Raw genomic sequence first — 17917 nt, forward strand, 5'->3', positions numbered from 1 at the left:
CAGAAGTCTAAACCATTCACCTATAATTTTGAGCCACTGATTTCTATCAGAGCATTGGCTTTCATTCTCTAAAGGACATTCCCTGAATTTTGTGGTGCTTTTCTTGTTCATCTGCCTCCCACCTCACCTGTGTATAGGATATGGCTGCAGGGTGTAAGAAATTCTGAGAAAGATGTTTGTATGGTCTACATGCATTTGGGAAACCTGAAATTTTACAGTAATTAAGTTATGAAAGTTCATTTATGTTTACTGTATTTGCAAGATATTCTCGCTTATTGTTCAGTGAACATAGTTTATGTAACCATTGTTCTGAGTTTATATCATGCACTGAGCTATCAACTGACCACACTGTGTTGCACAACATGCTAAACTATAATATTGTTGAGTAGTTTATGGTTCAGAATATTGTGTAAATACAGCCTATTAAAATGTTATCTTCTCTTGTTCAAGAGAAAAGCCTATCTTGAATATTACCTGTTTTCTAGGAATAGAGAAATCAGCTGAGCTCGTACAACACATTAAGCCATAAATCATGACATACAGAAAAAGAACTTTTAGGCTTATACAATATACTACAGAAATGGCAATGGTGATTTTGGCTTAGTGTGATTCATAATCTAATCACTAAATCACAAAAGTGATCCTAGCTCAGTGTCATTTGTGTTCACGTGACATACCTCTAATCATGTTTTAATCATGTCTTATTCCATTTGATGGATTTGTAAAACCACAGACAAGTCATAATTTCATCAAATGTTTTGTGCTGAAAAGTAGTTGTCTAGTTTATGTCATGATGTGTTGCACACACACAATCAATAACTGGCTGAATTCTGAAGATGAAACTTGGGGTCTTTTTTCCACGCAAAGCATGTTCAGTTGCTAATCCAGTATTGGTTAGCTCCTGCAAATCTCATGTTAGTAATATATAATAAGCGACTCTGAAAATATATGTTTAGTTTGAAAGATGCATTCAATACTTATATAGAACAGTAGACCACAATGTAAATCAGTATAGAAAGGAAAAAAAGAACGGCATGGTGCCCTAGTGGTGAAGACGCTTGCTGCCAACTTGGCAAGTTGAGAGTTAAATCCAACATAACAGATGTTTCTCTGCTAGGGTGCAAAGAAAAAATGTCTGCTGCAAACTCCCAGTAGGAATCAGGAAGGGCATCTGGCCAGTAAATGCTTAGGTCCATCCAGGTACCCCAACACTACCCTGAATATGGATTAGAAAGTTGTAAAAGGAGTGTAGATAGGAAAAAAACATTTTCATAAACATCTTCAAATATGAATTACACACAATTATTATATTGTAAATTCTAATGAGATATCAGGTCTGCTTATATTCTGCCTGTAATATGTAAATTTCCAAGAAGGCAATTTTGATGTGAACAGTCTTTGAGAAGATTCAAACCTTATGCACTTGTGCACTACCCAGATTCTGTGTTGCCTCAATGCAAATAACTGGTCACAGAAATAACCACCTCTGCATTATTTGTCAGTTTAGGTTTAATACATGCTATCTCATTTGAGGTGAGAGATAGATATATAATCAACACACCATTATGGTATGTTACATTTCTGTATGTTATTTTATCTTTGTGGTATTATGCTACAGCTTTATCTCATTTATCTGATTTTTCAAATTTTGCTAGTCATTGACCAAACAAGCATTTTGATTTTGTATTATACATATATTTTACTGGACTCATTTGACTTAATGATTGATCCATCCCCCAAATTGAAATGAGAACATTTGGAAATCAGAGAGATATTTTCCAGATGAACAGAATTCTTGGAAAATATATAGGTCAGGAAAGCTATTAGGTCTTTTTGCTTTTATATAATTTGCGGCTAGAGTTTAGCAGAGATGCTACATTGAATTCTTTCAAACTATGCCCGTGTAGTTTTATTCAGAGGTTGCATTCTATACCTATTTACCTAAGAAAAAGTGATACTGAAAGGACAAGGGATTGTTCTTGAATCGACATGTACAGAAAATTCCAATACATACATTTTATTATCTGCAACGAAGAATGTGCATAACTGCAATATACTTGAATCTTAACCATGCCACTGTTTATCGCCGTTTGCCGCAACTGCTTCTAGGTATAAAGCAGTAAACTGCAGTGGGCTCCTAGATCCAAGTCGACGTTTTGAAATAGGCGAACAATTTGAAAACGCTGGACTTTCCTTACCTGCTTCGTTAGCAAAAAGTGGCATTTTTGCGTCGTATCCTTTACCCTTTTTTGACTCTTTAGGCGACCCGTCCGCTGCCACCGTTCTATTGGCTGGCAGGATATCAGCTGATCTTTTCCCAGTCAGTTTCAACATGGCGTCGACAGTATAAGCTGGGCTAAGGAACGTGGACCTTAGTTCTGGTTGGTTGTGCTATACATAGGGGAGCCTATATCCTAGGGAGAGATTTTATAGTTCAACCCCGTATCCTTTGCCCGATGATTGGCCTGATCCAGATAACAGCAAAGACAGAAAGGTTCGAGGTCGGTATTACCTCCCTCCGAGAACCCCGGTTTCAGCCCTCCAGCTGCCTCACCTCCACGTATTTGCAGTTGCATGCGAAGACTTGGTGGAAGAATATGTTAGTCTACAGTTGATTGAAAATTACAAATTGGCTGTAAAGTAAGTGTAAAATTAATAAAGTTAAAAGTATTTCAATTCTCTTTTGTATTCTATTCCATTTACAATTAAGATTCTTGATGTCAAGATAAACTGTTTCTCAAAAGGTAGCTGTTAAATGCCCAGGTCACATCTCTGATATCGGGTGGTGGTTGTGTGCCTCCAATAATTTTCGATTGGTCATTACTGCTTCTAATACCAAGTACTGATAGTATTTCTCTAAATTGTAATTGAAAAATAGTCTTGCAAAATAAGTTTAAGATCATTTATATGCAGAAGAAGAGGTACAAACAAAACATGCACTTATTTTATATGAAAATCATAAAGTTCAGTGAGAAAGTTTATATTGTTTCTTATCTTCCCCAATCTATATATCGGGGTTTGTTCAGGCCATAGAATCAATTAGCTTTTAAAATGATCCGGAATTCTTGTTCAAGAGGCAAATTAATGAATTGTTATGAGCACAAAAACCCTTGGAGATGGATTTCTAGATAAGAAGATAAGCCCATTTCTGTTGTACCTTAGAAAACATGCTGTATAAACCTAGAAAACTGTTAAGTAAGTTGCAGTTAAGTTCACTGGAATAAGTGTTACAGTAGGTGAGTATAATATGAGATACTCTCTCCTTGGGAGCTGTGTCTAATTGCAGAGCAGGAGTGCTGAATTATAAATGTTTGGAGATTCAGGGTATTTGCAGTAAAATTATATTTCTTTTCTTTTCAGACAATAATTGAAAGAAACTGATGACAAATAAATGTGTCTGAGGATTTGGTTGAGACTTGCCTTGGCTTCATATAGGAATGAAGCAACTCTAACTGCAATTTCAGTCAGAAATCAATCTTTTAACAAAGGTATGGAGGGTAATCAGAATCAAGACATGGAAAGAGAAAGTTGTAATCTGGAGCAAAATATGCCTCAGTCACCTACAGTGAGTACAAGTGGTGGTAGTGAGTCAACAGAAAATGGTGAGAAAATAATCACAGAAGGAAAAGCAAAAGTGATTTTCCCAAATGCCAATGAAGTGTTCTATAACCCTGTCCAAGAGTTCAACAGAGACCTTACGTAAGTAATGAATAGGGTGATTTCACATACTGTTGGATGAATGAAGTTGAAGTAATGATGGAAGAGTTTATCCTTTTGGTTTTTTGGGGTGGGGGAGGGGGAAGAGGATATAGTTGGAGTAGCAAGTTGGAATTAACTTGGAATTAGATTTGTATGGAAAATATTATCTGTACCTGAGAAAAAAGAGATATTCTCCTGTGTTTAGCTTCAAAGAGGGTATATTTCTTTGAGTTCTATCTTCCTTGTCTTAATGTAAGACATAAAGACATGTAATATGTACCCTTTTCCTTACTTAAAGATCTGTTTTGTAAAAGTGATTTAATGTCCCATTTCATGGACTGGTTGGACTGTAGGAGTCCTTGATGTTCACTTTTATTTTTCTTTGTATTCTTTTTTTGAAAGGAGGGCTCCAATTGCTATCAAATAGTTTAACGTGCTTACTTAGGTATTGTCATAGTGCATAGGTTTAGCAAGTTCCAAGTATGATTTTGTTTTTCACTTTTCAATGTTTTTTACTAATATGACAGTCTGTAATCGTAACGTAAAAGGAACAATATGAGAAAATGTTCGTTTAGTAAGTGTATTTTCAAATGTACAATTTACTACATATGTGGAACTTTGAGCAATGCAATGAGATTCAGTCAGTTCTCAGAGTTCTGGATTGTGCTCAGCAAATTATTTCAACATAACATTAGTACAATATTGCAAATTATATGGAGTTTGTTTTTAGTGCAGAAAAATGTAAATATAAAATGTGGAAAGTGAAACAGGCGTTCTTTATTTTTTAATTATTGCATAGCTTGTGAGATATTTGATTCCTTTAAGTAGTTTCATAAGTATGTAATGCTACAGTATATATCAGGCAAATTGATGTTTCATCCTGCATAAAATAAAGTTAGTGTGCTGTTATATTAATAGAAGTAAGCAAACAATAGATCAGAAATCAATTTCTGGTAGACTGCATAGCACTTGATGCTTATGTGCATTTTATAAAAATTCCTGGAATTTGGGCTAATTTAGCAGTAATGGTGCAAATTACATATTTTGAGTTAATACAGAATAAATAAGTATTTAGCAATAAAAACATCTGCCTCTCTGGGCTCATGCTTTTAAAAGCTATTGATGTAGCACAGATGTAATAATTTATTAAAGTTATGTACCACCCAATTCCCAGCAATATGAAAACAGTGGTAGGAAAGAAGAAATATCTACAGTTAAAGAGAACATACTTGTCTTATTTCTTAGACCTAAGAAGTGATGTTGATTTGTCATTTTACTTGAAAGAATTTCTAAAATGATTGATAGTTTAGGATGCTGAATTATGTAATGATGTTTTGTAAAAGTCATGCATTCTTGAAAGGACTGTATTCTGGCACATTAAAGTTTGTAATATGTGCTGTTTTTCTCACTTTTAGGTGTGCAGTTATTACTGAATTTGCTCGTCTGCAGCTCTTATCCAAAGGAATTAGGAGTGAGTGGCAATGCTTTCATCACTATTCCATCTAAGGTCCATCAGGTGAAAACAGAGATATAAAAGAAGCAAAACGTAGATACCACTTTTATTGTTTTGTAGTAATTCAGGTGGTGGGATTTATTTTCCTGCCTCCAGAGAAATAATGTTTACACATTTTTAATAAAAAACAATTAGGACTTAACAAGGCAGTATTTTGATTTCCTTCCTCAGGTTATTAGAAAAGGGTTTTTTTTAGTGGCTGTGAAGTGAAGTAAGCAGACCCACTTTTATTTTTTAGGAATTGTCCCTAGAATAACAATATAGAATGTTTTAATCTTCTGTAATTTGTTCTTGTTGCTTTTTAGTTGTTTTATCATTTTAAAAAGAACAATTGCAGTTTACTTACAATAACTGAAATTATGAGTAGATTTTTGACTGTAGTTCTTTCACCTGTAAGCAAGTTCAGGTTTTCAATAGTGACAAAATTAAACAGAAGAGGGAGCCTTCCAGTTATATTTATAGTAGGTTATTCTCTGATCAGGAGAAAACACTATTTAAAGGAGCTGAATATTTGATAATTATATAAAAAGATTTAAGGACTGAGCATTTGTTCAGACTAGATACCAAGGGTGTGTTCATCTGCTCCATCTTTTTTCTCCAGTTGCAATTCCTGGGGAAGAAAATACCTCTAAAGTGATTGTTGATCTTTCTGAAATGGGAAAAGATAACTTGGAACAACTGAATTATAGAGATATTCCAGATGAGGAGACTGCTACAGTTGCAGAAGTGGGTGAAGTATGCCAGGTATTGTATCTATGTTTCCACATTGGATTTTTGAGGGTGGATTGGATGAACTGCTCCATTGGCCATTACCAGCTTATTGTTGCGCAGATATATTTGACCTAAAGTTTCTATCATTGGCACAATGGTTAGAATGCAGTATTGCAGGCAAACTATACTCACTGTCAGGAGTTCGATCCTGACTGGCTCATAGTTGACTTAGCCTTCCATCCTTCCAAAGCTGGTAAAATGAGGACCCAGATGGTTGGAGACAACATGCTGACATTATAAACTGCTCAAAGAGTGCTGTGGAGTGGAATATAAGTTATGTTGCTATTGCTAACATTCACAGCTGTCATAATCTTTGGCTATTCTTGGTGGGAGCTTGCTTGCTTGCTCACTCACCCATCCACCCACCCATCCATCCATCCATCCATCCATCCATCCATCCATCCATCCATCCATTTATACTTCTTCTCTCCCACAATCTAGATACTCTTAGCAGCATACATGAAGTATAAAACCAAATAAACTATCAGTGCAATAATAAAACAACCCAAACCAATTTTTGCCCCCTGGCAAGAACTTAGACTAGTCTCTGCAGTTTTCTTGGCAAGGTTTTTTGAAGTGGTTTGCATAATGCAAAAGGAGTATTGAAGCTATTTGCATAGCATGCCTGTGGTTCCCAGTTCCAACTACCAATTTTGATGTGTAGATGAGCAGATAGCTTACTCTCTGCAATACTTTCCTATACGGTCTCTCTCTATTGCCAGGGGAGAAAAAAAGAAAAAATTCACAGGTCAGGTGTAAGAGAATACATATTGACTGTAATGGCAATCACATAACAAAGGAGTGCTGCCAACGTTGTAAATTGGCTATAAAGTTGTTTTTTCAGCATAATTGTAACTTTGAACATTTGTTGAAGAAGTAGTAAGGGAGGACTACCTGTATTACATAATCAAGCTATGATGTATCTTTTCCCCGTAGGAGCTTAGGAAGACATACAGCTTTCTCTTAAATAGAACACAATAAGGATATAACAAAATAAAAGATTTATAAAAATATTCTCCAAAATGTCTTACATTCTCCCACAAAAACATTAGCACTTCTAATGAGATCTCATATGAAAATGTTAAATTCTAATATGATTTAGTTTACTCATGATTATATGACCATTTAATTTGGCTTGAGAACACAATTAGAAAATTTTGCAGATGTCACTTAGCTGAACCTCCCTACAGAGTGCTGACTATTAAGCTTTAATTCCAAGCTCTATGTTTTATTATATTTGTATCCCATAATTCAATATTACCATAATGAATATGTATATTTTAAAATATAAAAATAAAAACAGTACAATTAACAGTGACATATCTCTGTCTTCCGAGTAATATAAGTCTGGTATGTATCAGAGGCCTTCTTCACTATCATGGTATATCGTAGTATGTGTTATATAAACATGAAATAACCCAATCTTTTACAACTTCTGCGATTTGACTGATCACCTTTTGTGAGGCTTTAATAATTCTTTTGAAGTAAAGAATCTAGGACTTTGGAATAGTTGCTCATTTGAACATATGATCAAGCATTCAGAGGGCCCATTTTAAGATATGATGCAAACTTCTGTATTGTTTTGAGCATAGTGATCGAACATCACAAAACACTTAGGAAAGACACATTCTGAACATGTCTATTTAATATTCTTGAAACTGCCAGAGCCACTTTGGAAGTTGAAGCAGAGGTAATCCACATAGTTTCAAGTCAAATACTGAGTTTTTGAAAGTTAGTTCATTTATTTCAGTTTTTCTTTAACATTTCCCATCCTGCCTTTTACAGGAGGGACTCCAAGTGCTGGAGGCTCTGGCTGCTTCTGGACTGCGTTCCATCCGCTTTGCAAAGGAAGTGCCTGGCATTCGCAGTGTGGTAGCTAATGATAATTCTTCTAAGGCTGTTGAGTTCATCACTCAAAACATTAAGCTCAATGGTGTGGAACACCTGGTGACTCCAAGCTTGTCAGATGCTCGGTTAGTAGACTTCTATATAAGAGTGGGATGTCAATTATTTCTTTTTTTGATTCCCTTGACCATTTAACATTCTGAGACATAGCTGATAAACTCTCGCTTTGCAAAAAAAATAAAAAATAGAATTTTTGTTTTTAATAGTAACAATGGGATTAAAAGAAGGACAAGCAAATTAGATTTCACTTAGCCATTTTGTAATACTTGATTATGTTCTTTAATGTGGAATAACATACAAACTTATTCAGTGAATCTTGGGGAGTGATGATAATATTTTTATTTTATGTCTTGAGATAATTCTGACTGAGAAAAGCCATTTCCAAAAAGCTATTGCTGTGTTGAGAATAGTTTGTATGGTCCCTTTGTTTTGACATGATCAGTAACTATTTTGTTGCACAAAATGAGGTGGGGAGAATTTATCAAGTTTGAATACTATTTAACCTTGTTTTTCTGCAGTGCCATAGTTGATTATGTGCTGTTTTCTGACAGCTAACAAAGATGATAACAAACCTCATGATAATAAATGAGAAAACCAATATTTATCTGCACTCTGTGAACCCTGATTTCAAACAAGGCCCAATGAAGTGTATGCTAAGAGGCATGGTGGTTGAGTGGCTTAATGATGCTGGAGATGCTCTTGGCTCCCGTGATTTGAGCCCTAACTGTGTGGTGGGATGAGCTCCTGTATTACCTTGGCTTTGTCCACCCTAACAGTTTAGAAGCATTTTCTTGCAAGTAGATAGATAGGTACTATTTCCATGGGGAGAGGAGCTGGTGCTCTGTGCAGGTCATCAGATTCCTGATGGCTCTGAACCTTCCCGGCTGCAGTGCCCATTTGCAATGCAGCTCCAGGGAAGGAAGGGAGCCTTGGGTGACACTGCAAGCAAAACCGCCCATCTTTGTCTCTGGTCTGAAGCCAGTTCGCCCTCCTGTAGCGCACCGTGGGAAGCTCACAAGCATCTCTTATAACAGCTGGTAGCTTGGCAAGCCAAACTGCTATTCCGTATACTATACTACTCTGCAATAGGATTGCGGTCTCTTGGCTACTGCAACAACACAATATGCTAATAATACTAGGTATATGCCACTCTTAAAATCAGGAAGAATATATGATGATGCAGAACTGCCACTTGTGTAGGTCTGGGAAGTACAGCTGAATCACTGGTGAACAGAGATGATAAAACAGGTCCTGTATTTCAGCTGCATTTCTAATTATCCCATTCTTTAGTTCTATCATCAGAGACAATATCTCTGTATTGCTTAAAAAATTTAAGAATACACAAAGGAGTTAATTTTCCAGAATTTCCATCTCTTTCTATTCTTGTGCCAGTGCTCTACAGCTGAAAACAGCCTTCATTTATTGAGCAAATGATCCATCTACTCGCCTTTTCTTCTGTGGAATTAAGCTGGAGAAACTCTTTGACTTGCATGATATAGGTATTCATTGGCCTAATCTTTTGCTGATGTGGAATCATATTATGGGCACGCCTCACAGTGAAAAGGATCTCTATATGAGCAGCCAGCCTGCTAGGGAAAATAGCTGATCCTCCATTTTAGGTACAGTTTTCTGTGTATACCAGAGGTCTCATTCTCGCGGCCCGTGGGCCAATTGAGGCCCGCAGGACGATATCCTGTGGCCCCCACCGTGATATGAAAGTATAATATTAGTGCGTTCTCCATGCGTCGCTAGCTGGCTAAACACTTCTATGTGCGGCCCAGCCTCACCCAGACTCTGCCTCCAGCGGCCCCCAGGTAAATTGTGTTTGAGACCCCTGGTGTATACCAAATGCTTTGGCACAGAGAACTGAAGCCCACACCTCCTTCTTTCATAGAATTTCCTGCTTCCTCTTTTCTAGCTATGGGGTGTACCACACCTAATCACTGTTTGTCACAGTCTCTCTTTCTTTTGGTCAGGATGCTGCTATATCACAAAAAGGCAGCTAGAGAATTCTTTGATGTTATTGATCTGGACCCCTACGGCAGCCCTTCTGGTTTCTTGGATGCTGTGGTGCAGTGCGTGAGGGATGGAGGTGGGTTGGTAGTTTCTTTCATTTCTGGGCATTGTTATTAATAGGGGAAAAGGGGCTGCTCAGAATACTATGGTTTTATTTTTCAGAGAATTTTTTTGATACAGGTTTCCACCTTTTTTTTAATGACAAACTGAAATAAGAACATGGATTTCACATTGTAACATTTGTTTTCTAAAATGGGGTGTTTCTTTAGCCATATCTTGACTCCTCATCAGTAGGAAATAGTGATATTCCAAAGGTTAGAAATTGTTCAAGAATTATTGAGACATGTATTTATTAAATGTTTATCCCACATTTATTACTTTATAAGTAACTCAAGGCAGCAAGCATACATAATACTCCTTCCTCCTCCTATTTTCCACACAACAACAGCCATATGGGGGGTTGGGAGGTTGGGCTGAGAGTGACTGCCCTACAGTCACCCAGAGAGTTTTCATGCGCAAGGCAGGACTGTAACTCAATCTCCTGGTTCTAGGCTGGTGCCTTAACCACTAGGCCAAACAATCTCTCAGAGTGAACATTACATAGTGAAAAGAAAAAACAATAACCCAGGACTCTAGAGTCTGAAATCAGGCCTGAAGCTTTTCATATTGGCAAATAATATTTCTATTTGGCCAGATATGTCCCTAAAGATTAATATAAAAGCCTGTAAGGTAAACTGGCTAATTCTATTTGTGTTCCCTTTTTTATGCCTGATACTGTAGGAAGAGCATCCCCTTTTTTTGGAGAGAAAGAAGTAGAATTGCACTGGCTCAGCCACGGGCAGGTCTAGAGCGAACCCTTTGGTAGACGCTCATTGACTCTTCTTGTCTGTTCCCCCTTAGCGCCTTAGTTATGTTTGGGAGAGGTGTTGATTTACATTTTTTCTACAATTTGCCTCCAACAGGTCTGCTCTGTGTTACATGCACTGACATGGCTGTATTGGCTGGGAAATTAGGCGAAACCTGTTATAGCAAATACGGAGGCGTGTCAATCGGCACCACCTGCTGTCATGAAATGGTGAGTAGCAGGGAGTGCCAGGCAGTGAGAGGCTTACATTCTGTTGCCCTGTTTTTTCTCCTTTGTTGTTCTGCTCAAAAGGAAATTAACATTTCCCAAATTAGCAAATACAGCTAGTAGTAACTAGTAAGGTCTTACAAGTACTACAATACTGGGGTTGGGAAAGAATGGAATGGGAACGTCACATGCTGTGAAGAATATGCAAAGATCTTACATATCTTCTGCAAAGTTAGCCATATTATGTCAGTGCCCAAAGGCAAAAGGAACCCCCGCTGCACTGCACTTTTTCTTTCAGGCCCTACGAGTTATCCTGCACAGCCTGGATCTTCGTGCCAACTGCTACCAGCGCTATATTGTTCCACTGTTGTCTGTCAGTGTGGACTTTTACATCCGTGTGTTTGTTCGAGTCTTCAGTGGACCATCCAAGGTCAAAGCTTCTGCTAGGTGAGCACCTGCTGAAGAGGGTGTTTTGCTTTTTCTGCTGTGCTTCCCCTGTGGAGGGAAAAAAGATCAGATCTCCTGCTTGCTTTCCAACTGTTCCCAATTTGTTGCATTCAGGAGAATGTCCAATATAGCTGACGATACCTGGGCATTTCCTTCTTTGCCCTGTCTCTAGTTTCTCTAGCAACTCTTCTTTTCTTTCTCTTGGCAGCAAACAGGGCTTGGTTTATAACTGTGTGGGCTGTGGATCATTTCATATCCAGAGACTTGGCAAGATGGTCAGCGATGGAAAAAAGTAAGACTTCTTTTTATAGTTTTGATAGTATAGTGGTAGTTTCCTTTATTCTGCTGCCTAAATCATTTTTGGTGTATACAATTTTTTTTCTGCTAGATATTTTCTCCTGCACTGATTGATGATGGCAAAAAACTAATTTCCCATTTTAATAAGTGTTGCTTTTTTGGAACTGCTAGTTGCTCCCCATTTTTCTTTTCCCTTTGAATTTTAAAATAAAAAACTATCTGCACACATCTATCAGAAGCTCGCAGGCTAGGAAATTAAAAATATGAAAACTTATACAGAAAGAAGTATTCGTTTATTGGAAGCCCAAAAACTATTCAGTGCTTTATTTGTCCAAGAGGATGATGATCTCATATTTAAGATAATCCTACAGGGAGAGGGAGAAGGAGAGGGAGAGAGAGAGAGAATTAGACAAAAATTCTTACTGGAAAATGCAGTCCCTTGTTTACTGCCTCTCAGCATTAGATATTGCCTATTTTTTTCCACAGTCGAAACATCGCTGCTGAGGATTCAGAAGTTTTAACTCTGAACAGATGCTGTACATCTGTCTCTGATGGCTTGATCTATATTGTGCTAGAGAGAACCGTGGGGCCATTGGCCTTCAAGTCTCTTGGACTTTTAGAAAAACCTCTGCTTGTAACATAAAGGAATCATTTGATAAACAGGGAGGAAGCAAACCTATCTATTATTTTGATCTGGCTTCTCTTCTGTATAACCCCACAGCTTCAACTATAAGGCTGCTTGTGGCCCACCTGTAGGTCCCTCCTGTGAACATTGCCACCAGCACCATCAGGTGAGCCGGGACAATAAGTAGCCTCACGGCTTGCCTTACATGATTGTGGAGAAGTGGTGTTTTTTTCCCAAGCTGATATTTCCTCCTCCTCCTCCTCTTCATCCTGCAGCTGGCTGGCCCCATGTGGGCAGCACCGCTTCACGATTTGGGTTTTGTCCAGCGAGTCTTGTCAGCAGTTGAGAGTAACCCAGGCCGCTTTCAGACAAATCAACGGATTCAGGGCATCCTGAGCATGGTGATGGAGGTGAGGATGATGGCTGTTCTCTTTCCAGATCACTCCCCACCCTCCCCGAAGCAAAAACATCTAGTAGCCATCTAGTCATCTAGTAGTAAAGTAGTAGAAAGCTAGCCAGCAGATCATCAGGTGTTGTTTCCAGCATTGCTCTGTTCAACCTTAAGACAGCCATTGCAAGGCGACCATATTCAAGCCATGGTCTGGGTTCTTGCAAGGCTGTTGACATATTTTTTTATGAGACAATTATAATAGTGAATAAGCTTACCTGAAAGGGAACCTCTTCTAGTAGGCTTAAAAAGGGCCTTATGAATGAATCAATCGTTGAAAGCAGAATGTGACGAAAACATGGTTGCAGTAGTAGATACCCCTCTTCTGTAACCTCACCTGAATAGCTTCCCTGTATAATTAAAATCTGTTTTCCTCCACATGTAGGAACTACCTGATGTCCCTCTCTATTATACCCTTGATAAACTCAGTAAAACCATCCATTCCAACAGTCCTTCTCTACTACAGTTCAGGTAAGATGAACTTACTCATTTGCACCAAGATTTTGTGTTTAACTTTAAAAAGGAATATCCTAAGATAGGCTGCGAATGTGGCGATAGACAGGATTTCCTTGCAATTGCTGGTAAAGCCAAAGTTTGAATGCCATTGTGGCATTGTGGAGAGAATGGATGTTTTTTTTCCTGGTATTTTCCTACCAATAGTGATGCATTAATCAGGCGCTTGCTAAGAGACTTGCTGTTTTTGAGCAAGTTATCTGGTCTTGTAAATCTCTGAATGTTTTCAAACCCAAGCGGGAATAGTCATCACATGCAGATGGCTCAGGCCCCATTGACTGACAAACAGGCTGTTTAAAAGATTTCTTCCCCAAGGCTGCGGTTGACTCAAGGATAAATTTTCATTTGGGTGGTTTGAAAACACAGCTGCTCAGGGTCTCTAGCATGAAATGTCCTGTGATTTTAAGGATATACAAAGGGCACATTTCATAGGAAAGTAGAGAAGTAGTTGTCAAAAACAAGTTACAGCATTTAAACATATAGTATAGAAGAAAAATAGATTTGAAGAAATTGGAGTCTCATGTTTAGATGATTGTACCAATTTTCCTGCTGCCTCGAAACAGAACATTGACCTGTCCCAATTGTTGGGGGTTCTGCTAATCTTTTTCCTTAGGGAAGTTAGGACATGTTTTAATATAAGCCGTCTCTGGATTCTCTTTCAGATCGGCTCTTCTTCACGCCGGCTACCAAGTGTCGCTTTCTCATGCCTGTAAGAACGCTATCAAAACAGATGCACCATCATCTGTGCTTTGGGATATTATGCGCTGCTGGGTGAGCAGTGGTCTTAACTTTCATATAAGGGAGCTTTCTTTTCTGGCATTTGTATAACAATTATGGAGGCCTTGTAACTTTTAAGGCTATTCCAGGCATCAAGATTCTCACAGAGGTAATTTCTGGTTTCTCCTCTCCTCTAGTTTTTAGGCAAAGCCAATCGGCTTAAACTAATTTCTTTCTACAAGCTTTAATAAAAGTTCAGTGTGAGGTAGCCCTAAAAGATTTGGAAAAAAAATCCCTCGACAACCCAAGACATCCCTTCTGCCTTTGTTCTTGTCTATACTCTAGGCTCTCTCTCTCTTTTTAAATTAAACTGCTGTTCCTTCTGCTCATCCCCACTTGCAGGAGCAGCTCAACCCTGTGAAGCGAGAGCGCCTTTCAGAGACCAGCCCAGCTGCTCACATCCTTTCTGTGGAACCCAAGTAGGTTGATTGTCACATGGTAGAACTGGGCTTGAGATGAGCAAATTGTGAATTTTGAGCTGAGACACAAATTGCTTTAGGTGCAGGCTATTAAAAACTTGGATGTTTTGAAGGCAGAAATCTAAAGTTTCTGAAGGCAAAAAGGAAGCAAGCAAAAAGAGCCTTTCTCAGAGGGAGGTGGGTGGTTGAGAAGCTTAATAAATAAATACACAAATAAATAAATAAATATAACACAGAAACAGGGTGGATGGCAGTAGACGGAAGACTAAGACTGTTACTTTGAAGCCGTTTCTTTGCAGAGAAAAATGTACGATACCGAACGCTCCTACCACTGGCAGAACCTACTAAAAAGGTTCCTGTGGGTTACAGTTCTATCACACCTTCTAATCTGTCCCTTATTCTGACTTTCTATAACTTGTACAGGTTGCAGGCATCCTTCACTGTCCGAGCAGATGCTAATCCTAAATCGCGAAAACAGAAGCTCCGACGGTTCCAGATGAACCCTGAGCCCTTCTGGGGGCCCAAATCAAGAGCAAAAGCAGGGTAAAGGGATTTAAAAGGAATCAGGGGCTGCCTGGGAAGAAATCAGAACATCCAAATATAAAACTCTTCTGGGATTACGATTACATGTGTGATATTTGAAGGGGGGGGAAGAGTTTAGTTTCTTCATTGTAAAACCAATGCCAGATGCATTGTTTGGGCTGCGAATTATAGCCTTGTTAATAGAACTTTTGTCTTGGAAGATTGTGCGGTAAAGGGAAGGTATAGCTAGTCTCTTCCTCTGCATCTTGACTCCCTTCTCAGGCAATAAAAAAGCTTCTGCACACCCCATAGCTGCAGCTCAGGCCCTTGGCTGATGTTGCCACTACTACTTTTTGCTGGGTGCAAAGAAGGACTGTAGGCTAGTAGGATTGTAATCATAGGACTGTAGGCTAGTCCTCTTGGGTGCAGAAGCAGGTGGGTGTCTTACAACTCACCACTCAATATTTTTACAGGGTTTGCTGCAGCTTTTCATTATGAGTCTTTTTATTGCCCCATTAAAACCACAGAGCAGCTGCCTTGGTTCATGCCTCATTATTTTTTTCTGGGTTAGGGGTGGGATTTCCTCTTGTCTGCAGGAAAAGAGAAAGTTACATCAAAACAAGAGAAAAGTTTGTGCAGAAGGGAATGATGGTTCTCACCTAAAAAACTTTCCATGCAAAAGGTTCCGGAAGGTAAGTGGCTATACAGTTACTCTGCATGGTAAGAAACTTGTTAAAGGCTAGTTGAAAGGAAATGGGCAGCATCTTTTGGAATTCAGTTTATTGTGACAGCGCAGGTCCAGGAAGAAATGTGATTGGCGTGGCACATGGCTTCAATTCTATAACATTTGATCATGGGGTTGGCTCAGTGGGTTGATATAGTTGGGTTATAGCTCAGATGGAGACATTTGGATCTAAAGGAAATGGGGAAAGGAAATGACCTCTTACTAGAGCATCTTTTCAGGTGACTGCACTAATCTAGAACCAGTGTAGGGTCTAAGCTTCCTAGAAAAGGGAAAAAATGGATTTTGAGGGCTCTCTTCTCCTTGCAGAGGGGGGGGTCTGGAAACAGGGGCATGTAATTTGCTTCCTAGAAACAGAAAAAACAATTCACTAAATTTGGGGTTTTTTTAAGCCACAGTTAAGTAACAATACTAATGAACAAGAAGTATCTGCTCTAGCTTAAGAGTGGCAGCCAAAATCAATAATCTTGCATGCCTAGCCAGTCCATTTTAACCAGTTACAATTAACAGACGACTACAATTAAGTACGATATCCTCTGAAAATAGATGCGTCTGCTCCCGAGTTTAAAATGGTCTACCAAGCTCGAATGCTGCTTGCTTGATATTTTACCAAACTGCTCAGACCTAAGGCGGCAGCAAAAATTTAAGTCCTTGTGTATGCACATTAAGATTATAATACAAACCATAGCCACATTGTGAAAAATCTCCTTGAGGACTTGATGTTTTTGACTTATATATATATATATAAAAATAAATCAGATAATGCATGGTAAAGGCAGCATAGTCCATTCCCCAGAGCTGCTGAGTGCTTTATCCAGGCAGTTTCTTTTTTGTTAGCAATCAACCACTTATATGAATAATATAGGTTGGATTAGGTGAAAGAATATAAATGTCTTCAATTAGTTGTTTCCAATGAATGCCATTTTCCTTCCCAGGGTGACTGTACCTTAGGGGACAAATGCTGCTACTCTCATGAGACACAAAAAGAGTGAAGCCCCAGTAACAGCGGTGTGACAGAAAAAGTTCCCGAATGCCTGATGTGATTTTTATTTTTGCAATTTATAGGCAATCTTTATATTTTAATGACTGTCAAAATGTGCTTGACAATTAAATACTATTATCTTTTGTTTATGTTTGGGTTTATGATTGTTTAATACTGATGAGGGTATCGTTTTGATTCATTAGCATTTTTGTAGGGGCGTGGGTTGACAGTATCTAAGAACCAGTTCAGCCAAGTAGAACAGCAGAGAACAAATTTATACATGGCCGCCTTTCCACTTTTTAAAAATCTTCTATCTGTACCAGTCTGCATGCAGAAAATCCCAGGGCTGAGACATCTTTATGTGAAACATTTTTTTTTGCTATTGGCAGCCAAGATGAGTAAGGTAAGACTGAGCAACGATATGACTTGGTGTAAGGCAGCTTCCTGTGATTGCCAGAAATATTATGTTTCAGGCTATATGTTTTTTTTTTAATCATACATGTAGCTCTGGTCAAAATGTGAGGGTTAGAGTCCCACAACCCCCCCCCCCCAATTGCTTATATGAGCCCATTCATTGCTCTTTCCAAGCTGACGATACGTCTCCCAATGAAGTAGTAAGTTATATGTCCTCCGTGCTCTCCAAGTTGTTATTTTCTTGCCAACGTTTCATTTGTCCAAACCAGGCAACATCATCTGACTAGCACTATTGATGTGATCTAGTTTGGATAATAAATGTCTGGAAGAAAACAACCGAGCTCGGAGGGTACCAAGACCCTTCATTTCAACCCTGAGCTACAAATATTCTTTATAAGTAACAAGTTACCAAGATAAAAGTTAGTGATTTATCAAGGATAGGCTTATTTTCCAGACTATACAACTTATTCCACAGTAAAGCATATTGTCCATGCTAGTGGAAACTGATAAGCCGTGCAAGATCTTGAGTTTGATGGTTTATTTATTATCTCGCCTGTGTTATTTTTATAAACAACTCAAGGCAACAAACTTTCCTTCTTCCCCCTATTTTCTCCTCAACAAGCCTGGGGGACGGCTAGGTGGAGAGAGTGACTGGTCCAAGGTCACCCAGCTATCATTCATGGCCAAGTTGAAGATAGGACAGTCTTTTGGCTTCCAATCTTGTACCTTAATTCCTTTCCAACTTTTAACATGAA

General features: G+C 38.6%; 1 protein-coding gene across 1 annotated transcript; it reads left to right on the top strand.

Moving 5' to 3' along the window:
* The first annotated feature begins 2325 nt into the window (after positions 1-2325).
* TRMT1 (tRNA methyltransferase 1) lies at positions 2326-16897 on the top strand. Its single transcript, XM_026681625.2, has 17 exons — positions 2326-2640; positions 3361-3699; positions 5115-5170; positions 5814-5956; positions 7769-7956; positions 9865-9980; positions 10867-10979; positions 11275-11423; positions 11632-11715; positions 12442-12511; positions 12621-12755; positions 13179-13264; positions 13969-14077; positions 14426-14502; positions 14926-15045; positions 15596-15716; positions 16702-16897. The coding sequence occupies exons 2-17, from the start codon at positions 3392-3394 to the stop codon at positions 16756-16758; spliced, it is 1932 nt and encodes a 643-aa protein (XP_026537410.2). The 5' UTR covers positions 2326-2640; positions 3361-3391; the 3' UTR covers positions 16759-16897.
* Positions 16898-17917: the final 1020 nt, after the last annotated feature.

Source organism: Notechis scutatus, chromosome 2 (assembly GCF_049901735.1).
Source record: "Notechis scutatus isolate UNSWTSFEM ecotype Mainland chromosome 2, rNotScu1.2, whole genome shotgun sequence".
NCBI classification, from domain to species: domain Eukaryota; kingdom Metazoa; phylum Chordata; class Lepidosauria; order Squamata; family Elapidae; genus Notechis; species Notechis scutatus.